This window comes from Oryctolagus cuniculus, chromosome 6, assembly GCF_051225735.1.
Source record: "Oryctolagus cuniculus isolate XC-2025 breed Fujian yellow rabbit chromosome 6, ASM5122573v1, whole genome shotgun sequence".
In the NCBI taxonomy this organism is placed as follows: domain Eukaryota; kingdom Metazoa; phylum Chordata; class Mammalia; order Lagomorpha; family Leporidae; genus Oryctolagus; species Oryctolagus cuniculus.
In genome coordinates this window covers 155,908,637-155,918,253 of record NC_142872.1, presented here as the reverse complement: position 1 = coordinate 155,918,253, position 9,617 = coordinate 155,908,637, and the positions used below count along the sequence as shown (strand labels likewise).

General features: G+C 58.9%; 1 protein-coding gene across 1 annotated transcript; it reads right to left on the bottom strand.

The window, feature by feature from the left end:
• Positions 1-549: 549 nt before the first annotated feature.
• On the bottom strand, positions 550-6,529 carry GSDMC (gasdermin C). Its single transcript, XM_089336221.1, has 9 exons — positions 6,188-6,529; positions 5,534-5,714; positions 5,099-5,273; positions 3,908-4,074; positions 3,378-3,466; positions 2,664-2,815; positions 2,212-2,353; positions 1,701-1,774; positions 550-840 (listed from the first exon to the last, which is right to left on the bottom strand). The coding sequence occupies exons 1-9, from the start codon at positions 6,405-6,407 to the stop codon at positions 550-552; spliced, it is 1,491 nt and encodes a 496-aa protein (XP_089192347.1). The 5' UTR covers positions 6,408-6,529.
• Between the last annotated feature and the right edge of the window lie 3,088 nt (positions 6,530-9,617).

The following is a 9,617-nucleotide window of genomic DNA, read 5'->3' as shown; positions in this document are numbered from 1 at the left end:
GAGCCTGCTCTGCGGCCAGCCCTGGTCCCCTGCCCGTAATCCCCTGAGCGGTGCAGCTGGGGAGACCCGAGTCTTCTAACCTACCCCTCTCATCTCACAGACAGGGAAACGGGTGGGGGGCGGGGGAATTAAGGGGAAATTAAGTCCTCTGTACCTGGAGAAAGCCTCCACAGCTTCCTTCAGAAAGACTAACACTGTTATTAACAACGCCAGCACCACATGGCCTCAGCATAGCCAGGTGCACCTCTGAGCGCGTTCAGTTTAGCTTTCAGGATCTTCACCGTAGTTCTATTAGAGTTACTGTGAATTCTGTGGTCCAGGGACCAGGGCAGGAGCACAGAGCTGCACAGCTGCCAGTGGCAGCAGAACCTTGCACTGGGCCAGGCTGTTCTGGAACCAGCCTCCAAAGCTCTCAGGAAGAACCCGGACCCACTTTGAAAAGAGCTTGCCCAACGTCTGGGAACCAGCCCCGAAAACAACAGGAGACAGTGTGTGAGTCCGTCCTGGCGGAGGCCACCCAAAGGCCAGCAGCTCCCTGGAGTCAGGACCCTAGAGGCACGATGTGACCTCCTCCTCAGACACTGGCTGGGAGGGCCCGGGGCTGGGACCGGCCAGCAGCTGCAGCCCTTCCAGGCACCCATACAGTGCAGAGACCTGGGGCACTGCAGCGGGGTCCCAGCTGAGCTGGCAGCCGGGCCCCTGGAGCTCCAGCCCACAGCTCTCCAGCAAGCTCAAGGCAAGGACCACAGCCTCACTGGGCAGGGCCGAGAGGACCTCTGGTGGGAGGGAACATCTTGCCTCCTCCCTCTGAGTGAAGTTGGCCTCTAGGATGCTTGCTACCTGCAAGGAACCAATCAGAATGAACAGAGAGGTCTCTGGGATCCTGGGTCAGCAGAAGCCACCCTGGGGAAGCCACCACAGCCATGCAGTGGCCCTGGGGTCTGTTCCCTGTAGAATGGTGGACCCCAGTATTGTCCAACCCCAGCCCCACCGGCCTCAACACCATCTTTCACTTCCTCTGGCAGGAGAGAGTGAGCGCCAACCCTTCCTAGCATCCGGGTCTTTGCACAAGCTATTCTGCCCGGATGCCCAGCTCCGCGTCTGCCTGTGTAAACTAAATCCAGGACTGCCGTTATCTCCCGGAGTGGCGGTGGGGGCTGGCTCTTTCACTGGAGCCTGGCACCAGGCACAGGTGGAATACAGTCAATGAATAAAGTCCGGTAGGACTGGTTAGGGCTCACCTGGGAGAGGCTGCACCCACCTGGACACCGGGAGGTCAGAACCTGGGGCCTACTTGCACTCTGTGGGCCAGGGCAGTGCAGAGGGCTAACAAAGGGCGGGCATCTGGTGCAGGGGTGAAGGTGCTGCCTGTGTCATTCGCAGCCCCTATTGGAGTGCCTGGGTTCGAGTCCTGGCTCTGCTTCCAATTCCAGCTTCCTGCTAATGTGGATCCTGGGAGGCAGCAGGTGATGGATCAAGGGCTTGGGTTTCTGCCACCTTCATGGGAGACCCAGATGGAGGTCCTTGCTCTGCCTTCAGGCTGGCCTAGACCATGGCTGTTGTGGGCATTTGAGGAGTGAACCAGCATATGGAAGACCTGTCTCTCTGCATTTCAGGGACCCCCAGGGGCTGGGGACTGGACCCTCCAGTCTTCCCCGGCTGCTCCCCCCAGCCCACTTCATCTCCCTGGGGGCCCTCACCAGCTCCAGTTGCTGAGGCAGGATCTGTCTCTCCAGGACCTGGGCCAGCAGCCACTGCTGGCTGTCACTCAGCACTGTGGAGGGATGGAGAGGGAGGAGCACTGAGTGCAGGGGGCTCGGGTACCCCACGACTCTCCTCATGGCCCTGGAAACCCTGGGGAGGGAGGGCTAGCATGCTGGAGCCCCGAGGCGGGGAGAATCCCTCCAGGGTTCTGCAACACAGAAGCTGTGTCAACCCCTGGAACCGCTGAGTGGCTGCAAGCAAGTTGCTGCCCTCCCCTGCCCGGCTCCTCGGTTTTCCTGAAACCCAGTCAGGTTGGAGGTGGGCTCCACTTGTCAACGGGCTTCGGTGCACCAGCTCCACTGCCGGCAGTGGCTCTGGGATGTGATTATTCACCAGGATGTGAGGATTGGCCAGGTCAAGCTGGGGCTCAGCAGGGCTGACCATCGGAGCTTCAGGGGGCCCTCCCTCTGGGCCCTCTTCCTCCCAGCCCCGGCCCATTGCCCTTACCCACTAGGGCTCCCAGGAGGTGGAGGAAGGCCCTGCCTCTGGAGGGCGACAGGTTGCCTGAGGGGTCCTGCAGGCTGCACACGATGACGCCACCAGGGCCCTGCAACTGTCCCAGCAACCCGGCGTCCAGGGCCTGCTCCAGCTGCAGGGAAGGGGTAAGCGAGAGTATCGTGGGGCCAGCCGGGGTCTCACCTTGGGCCTTCTGTCCACACCACCACCCCAGGCCCCAAAGGGGAGGGGACATAAGCTTGCATTTGGATGCTGGCTCTTCCAGCTGGGGGTGAGTGGCTTTAGTCCCCAGTGAGCAAATGCTGGGAGTGTTGGACATAGCTGTGCCCACCCAGCACGGGGCCTGCCTCATCCAGCCAGGCTGGGCGCTCCTCCCAAGACTCAGTGCCGTTCTGCCTCTCCTTCCCCTCTGCCTCCTCCTCTGCATTCCAGGGGCCCCTCACCGTATCCTCCAGTTCCTGGAGCGCCTGAGGGTCCCCGAGCAATTCGTGGAGGGCACCCAGCAGTGTCTTGCGCAGCTCCGGGGACAGTGTGGCCAGGTCCTGCAGCTGGGCAGCCACCTGGCTCCGCAGGTCCTGGAAGTCCTGCTCCTCACCTGGGGCCCAAGGAGGTCCCAAAGTCTGAGCCCAGGGGGCAGCTCCCACTCCACACAGCACTGCTGTGTGTGCCTGCTTCCCATCCCCGACTTCAGTTAGCACTCGCTAAGCACTTGCCACACCCAGCACCCCCACAGCCCCCTCTCCCCAAGAAGAAGAGAACCCATGGCTCAGGGCCCAGCCTCCAAGGCTCTGTCTTGTCCCTGTCTGTCCAGCTGGGATGGGCTTCTCCCGCTCCAAGCACCACTTCAGCAGGCCTGCGCTACCCCTGCCTTCCTGCTCCGACCACCGGGACCATGACAGTGGCCTGTTCAGGTCCCCTCAGGTCCCAGACACTGTCCACACCCCGTCTCAGACCCTCTAACCCAAAAAGATGAGTGCCCACAGCTGCCGTCTCTATATGGAGGAGGACACCCACGTGACTGCCATGCTCATGATCCACCCAAGCTTCTGGGTGGTTCTCCTTAGGTGGAGTCAGCCCCGAGGGACAGGGGTGACAACATGGCAGAGGGAGGGGACCTCAGGAGCCAGCCAAGTGGAGACAGACCTCAGGATGCTCACCTCCACCAGCGTCCCCACAGCGCCGCCCTTCGGGGAGGCAGAGAACAGCTGCAAAGAGAGGGGGCACCGGCAGGAAAAGGGGTGTGTCCCTGAGAGGAAGGCGGAAACCAGCCACGTGCGGCGGAGACTGTGGACAGCACCTCCAGGGCCACGCAGGCCAAGTGCTGCTCCTGGTTCCCACCTTGCCCACGAGGGGCGGGAGGCCGTCTGAGCCCTGTTCCTTCCCACCCTGGGCCTGAGGCCCCGAATTCAGGAGCCAGATGTGAGCTCCTGGGGCAGTCCCACATTAGCTCAGCTCCAGACACATCTGTGGTTCACGGGGGTTCTGGGATGGGACATTTATTAGGGGAACAACCTCCTCCCCCCACCACCAAGACTTGAGTCCCCTGAGTCTCTGTGCCAGTTAGAGGACAAGGACCGTCCCTCAGGTAGGATGCAGCCCTCCCCCAGAGGCTGGGGAGCGAGTGTTTCTCTGAAAGCCAAGTCCCTTCTGTGCTATGGGAGTGGGGGCGTGGCCAGCTAATGTTCACGTCCCTGGAGAAACAGCGCCCAGGGCACAGGCTGGCATGGGCAAAGTGGGAGGGGTCTGACCCCAGTGATCCTCTTCAACCACCAGCTGCAGCACTCTGTAGGCCACGACACTGCCCTGCGGGACAGTCACTGTCTTCTCTCTGTCCATGGTGCTCTGCCCCTGGACCTGTGAAGGGGCAGGGAGAACCGGACACCCTATCCTCACAGGCCTCCAGGAGTGGGTCTTAGAGGCAGGTGGGGCTGGAGGGGATCGTGGGGTCTCCCTTGATGCAGGGTGTTCAGGGGTGGTCAGGGTAGAGGGTGCAGGAGTTGGAGGGGGCAGAGATCGCAAATGCAGCAAGCATAGCATTCTGCAAGACACGGTGTGCACAGTTAATTCCAGAAAGAAACCCCAAGGCATTCTAGGGTCAAAACAATACACGTGAGCTCAGTAAGAGCTCTAAGTGCCACACAGCAGTTCGAGTCCCAGCTGCCCCACTTCCCATCCAGGTCTCTGCTAATGGCCTGGGAAACCAGTGGAAGATGGCCCATGTGCTTGGGCCCTTGCATGCATGTGGGGGACCTGGAAGAAACTCCTGGGTCCTGGCTTCGGCCTGGCCCAGCCCTGGCTGTTGTAGCCCTTTGGGGAGTGAACCAGCGGATGGAAGCTCTCTCTCTCTTCCTTTCTCTCTAACTCTGCCTTTCAAATAAATAAAATAAAAATCTTGTGGTTTCCTTATTTGCTGCAAATAAATTACTTTGTGTGGCAGCCCCTTCTGGTGTGTTTCTTAGAACTTGCCAGGAAGTGGGTCCCCCAGTTTGGGGTAACACCAGTTCCCACAGTCAGCCAGGGGTCATGTCAGGCCCTGTTCCCCTGGCACGTCTGCTCCAGAGTGACTGCAGACCCCCAGCCTCACTGACCCAGAAGGATCACCTGGGAGACAGCAAATACCACCAGGGATTGGGTCTCACTCCAGACCACCGAAGACAGAACAGGGCAGGTGTTTGGGCACTGGTATCAAAGCAACTTCAACAACAAACCCAAGGAAACACCCTCGCAGGTGACCCCAAAGTGCAGTCAGCACCGAGAACCAGGGTGCAGGCGCCTGGGGCCAGCATTCCCGGCTGGAAGAGGCCATCTGCAGTGGGGCCAGTTAGGGCAGCAGGGCGGGGCCCTCTGGTGGCAGCTCAGGACAAGGCACACCTCGCACCTTCAGATGGCCCAGCCCGGGGAAGGACAGCTGCCCCGTCCCCTCTGCTCGGCCGAGGCTCCGCAGCGTGGTGTCCTGCAGAGTCTCCACCGCTTCTGTCACCACGTACAGGCGCTCCCTCCGCGTCCGGCTCTGCAGCTCCCTGAGCAGCAAGGGCCTGGGCGTCCTCAGTTTCCTGCAACCGTGTGTTTGGGGGGTGGGAAGGGTGGGAGAGAGGACAGCTGGCGCGGGTACACGATAATTCTACACCACAGGCCGAAAATGGGCTTCTGCAAGCTGAATTGCACACTAGGCTTAAGGACTTTGGCTCAGGGCTTCCCGCGAGGCCTCGGCCCCTCCCCCACCCCAATTCCTCCCTCCAGCCTGGATAACCCAGGGCCACAGGCCTTGAGCCAGAGGAGCCCCACCTGCCCGCGTGACCGCTCCACGGCTCACCTGCTCTCCATCAGGCCCTCCCAGGTGTGAGGGGAAATGCTGAGGGTCTGCACGGCCAGCGTGCAGCTGTGGGTGACCGCGCCGCCCCCTGCCACCTTGCCCTGCAGCCCGACGCTCACAGCTCCTGTCACCCCGCGAGTCACAGACTTTCGGATATGGACAGGCTGGCTCCGGCTGACCTCTGTGGAGACAGATGCCCATGCTGGAGGCAGACAGGGAGGAAGGCAGGCTGGTGGGGTGAGGGCAGGCGGGGGCGTGGGCTTGGGTCTCAGCCCTGCTTCCCAAGCAGTCTGCACCACTTACTGGCTGGCTGTGGCCTTGGGCAAGCCATTGACCTCCTGGAGCCGTAGTCTCCCCCTCTCTAAGAGGGGGAGGAAGAACGGCAGGGCCTTCCTCCAAGGGTGGCCGTGAGGATGGCGGCCTTGGCCCAAGGCACCTCATCATGGCAGCCGTTGCTGAACGTTATCATCATGGTTCCTTCCTACCCAGCTAGGGGAGGAGGAAGAAGCAGCTCCCCTGCCCGAGCCGAGGGGGTCTCTGTGTGCCAGGTGGGGCTGCCCACCGGTTCAGCCCCGCTCACCCGTCTCCCCCACAGCTGCCTGGCAGCCGTCTGCGCTCGGTGGCTCCTGCGCCCCACCGCCCGTTCGCACTTACCTGGGGCCGGAGAACCAGGCTCCAGCAGATCCAGGAGCGAGAAGTCGGTGGGGATGAGGCGGGTGCCCCAAGGCCACGGGTGGCACCTGCACTTCTTTCTTAGCACGCAGAAGGGACGCAGGCGGGGGGCGCTGTTCAGGCTGTCCGCGGGCACCAGCTCTCCCTTCCTGCCCAGCTCCCGCACCACCAGCTGGCTGCCCCTTGCGAACAGGGACGACATGTTCCCTGAGGGGGCGAAACGCGCCGCGTCTGTGGGCCAGCGCCGTGGTCAAGCCCGCATCTATGCCCGCTTCGCCGGGGGGCCCAAGCCCGCAGAGTCCTAGGAGAGGCCCCGAGCTGGGCCTGTGCGCTCCCCGGCCTGCAGGGGGCGCCAGAGCCGCGTCCGCTGCACCCGCGAGGGAATCGGCGGGCTCCGGGGCGCTCTCAGCGTCGCTGGGGCCAGTGCCAGGTCTGGGTTCGGCCTCTGAGGGACAAGAGGGCAGCCGCCAGCCCATGTCGGAGGGGAGCTGGGGGGTGGTCTCCGGGGCCCCGGACCTCCCACCCCCTACCTGACAGCGGGACCTTCCGGTGGCCCCAGGCCGTGGGGTTGCCAGCCCTGCCCCCGCCCCGGGGGCCGTGACCCCAGCCCTGGACGTCCAGCGCTGGCTGACCCCCGCGCGGCCTGTCCCCTCCATCAGCGGCCCACCAGGCCCGTTACTTGGGAGTACTCTGAATAGCCATGCGTTGTTCAAAGAAGTTCAGAAGGATTAAAGAAATCAAATTGTTCTGTAAGATGTGCTTTTAAACTTCAGAGCTGCAGCCCCTCTCCCTCCCCGGACGCTGCTTTCGACTTTTTGTTGCTTGTTTTGGTATCAGAGATCTTTGTAAAACATTTATTTAAAAGGCAGAGTTAGAGAGAGGAAGGGGGGAGGAGGAGGGGGGAGGAGAGGGGGAGGGATTGATTGATTGATTCCATCTACTGGTTCTCTCCCCAAATGGCAACAACAGCCGTGACAGGGCCAGGCCAAAGCCAGGAGCCAGGAGCTTCCTCCAGGTCTCCCATGCAGGTGCAGGGGCCCAGGCACTTGGGCCACCTTCCACTGCCTTCCCAGGCCATAGCAGAGAGCTGCATGGGAAGTGGAGCAGCCAGGACTCGAACCTGCACCCATTTGAGATGCCAGCATGGCAGTCTAAGACTTAACCCACTGTGCCCCCACATGCCAGCGCCTTAGATCTTTATATAAACTGGGTTCATTGTGATATAATTCACACACCATGCAGTTCACCCTTGGACGTGTGCCTGTCAGTGACTGCTAGTGCATTTTCATGATTTCCGCCTTTAGCATCCATTCTCCCTGCTGTCCCATCGCATCCCATCCCACTCCTGCTGGCTCTGGGCAACCACCGATCTATTCTCTGTTTCTATGGATTTGCCAGTTCTGGACACTGAATATAAATGGGACAATGCAATATGTATTTGGGCGTGTGTCTGTCGTGTTACTGACCATTGTCAGTTTTAGGCATTGCTCATGGATGTACCTTGAGAATAAGGACTTTGAGTCCCCTCCCTCCAGAACAGGCACAAGTCCTGTTTGCATCTTCCCAAGTGAGTTACATCACAGTTCTCTGTAAGCTCTATGCAGCTACTGATAAACCGCGACTGTTTTTCTGGCGCTCCCCCTCTTCATGGAGGAACGACACAGGAACCTGCGCTGTTCTTTTGTCTGCTCGGCCCTCCCCGGGTTTGCTGCTGGTTCTTCCCGGGTTGGCTACCAACCCTTCCACCTCCGTGGAAGGGCGGTTCCCCCTGCCACATTCCCCACTTCTGCGGGGGTGCGGCACACCGCCAGCCGGCTCTCTCGGGGGCTGCACAGGTGTTCCCCTTAGATGTTCCTGGTGCATGTTGTCTCTCTCCTCCTTTATAGTCCTCTTCCACCAATCCCAACTCTGCTACCCACACGCCGAGTACGCTGCTCTCCTCCAATCAGGAGCAGGTCCTACAGTTTATTGGTTGAACTGGAGGCAGCTGTGTAGAGGCTGTTTCTCCCTTCTCAGCGCCATATTGTGGGAGAGCAGATGCATAGAATAAGTCTTAATTCCAGTAACTTAGTCTAGTCCGAGTTGCTCCCCACATTTTTCCTTTCATGAAGAATTTCCCTTCTGTTTCTTGTCTTCCCTTTCCTATTTCCCAGGTACTCCTATCTAGTGACATCCAAACTCTGCCCATAGCTTAAATCTCCTACTGAGATGCTGAGATTCTAGGTGCTCTATCAATTTCAACTTCCTGGAGAAATCCCTCCTAAAGCCTTCTGCTTACTCAGATGGGAGCTGGCTGCCCTCTGCCCCCAGGAAATCCACGTCACCCTGGGAACCACCCCCCCATCTCTTCTACACAAACCTCCTGTTATCCAATGCCTTCCACTTGGATTTTTTTTCTTCTTGGTTTATCATATCCTCTAACAGCTTCCTGGAAAAAGGGACATAGGAACCAATTTTTAAAGCATTTTGTCTGAAAATGTCTTTTTTTTCTACCTTCAGGTTTGAGAGAATTTTTTTTAAGATTTTATTTTTACTTATTTGAGAGACAGAGTTACACACAGTGAGGGGTCATTCCCCAAATGGCCACAATATTCAGAGCTGGGCTGATCTGAAGGCAGGAGCTTCTTCCAGGGCTCCCATGCAGGTACAGGAGCCAGGTATTTGGGCCATCTTCTACTGCTTTCCCAGGCCATTAGTAGAGAGCTGGATTGGAGGAGGAGCAGCTGAGACTTGAACCAGTGCCCATATGGGATGCTGGCACTGCAGGTGGAGGCTTATCCTACTATGCCACAGTGCCAGCCCTGAGAGAGAGAGAATTCTACATTGCAAATAATTTCCCCTCAAAAGTTAGGAAGGAATGTTGCTGTGGATTCGTTCCGAGAGGAGGAGTGTGGTGGGGGCAAGAGGTGCAGAGTCACCACACAGACCCCAGGAGTTGGGTGAAAACCGGGGAGCAGCCTACAGACTCGTTTATTTCAGTTGGTACAGCAGCTTATATAGTCAAGGCAGCCAATCCGGTCAAGGGGCGGTTTATGCCCTAACTAATCACAGCCTGTTGCCAGGCAGTATCCGAAGTCATCCAATCACAGCCTGTTGCCAGGCAGGCTCTGTTGGCAGGTGGTTTCCCAGGGGGTTTCCGAAGCCACTCCTGAGTAACTGACGCTGGCTTGCCAGCGGCCATCTTGGCATGGCCTTCTCATTCCACCACAAAGGAATAACTTCATTGCTTCTAGCTCCCTGTGTGATTATAACATAAAATCATTTTCGTTTATGGTCTTTTGTAAGAAACCCTTGTTTTTCCCTTTGGATTATCACATTGTCCTGGATGTCCTGAAATGTCATAAAAATGTGTCAGGCCCTTGATGTGCAATTTCAGTCTGGAAACTCAAGTCCAAATTAGATGATGTTTTCT

Bases quoted from the DNA above. Each gene is read 5' to 3' on its own strand.
- GSDMC (XM_089336221.1), bottom strand. From the start codon at position 6,407: ATGTCGTCCCTGTTCGCAAGGGGCAGCCAGCTGGTGGTGCGGGAGCTG. The intron at 2,354-2,663 runs GTGAGGGGCCCC...CCTTCCCTGCAG, and splicing joins TCCAGGAACTGGAGGATACG to CTGGAGCAGGCCCTGGACGC. The intron at 1,775-2,211 runs GTAAGGGCAATG...ATCCCTCCACAG, and splicing joins CCTCCTGGGAGCCCTAGTGG to TGCTGAGTGACAGCCAGCAG.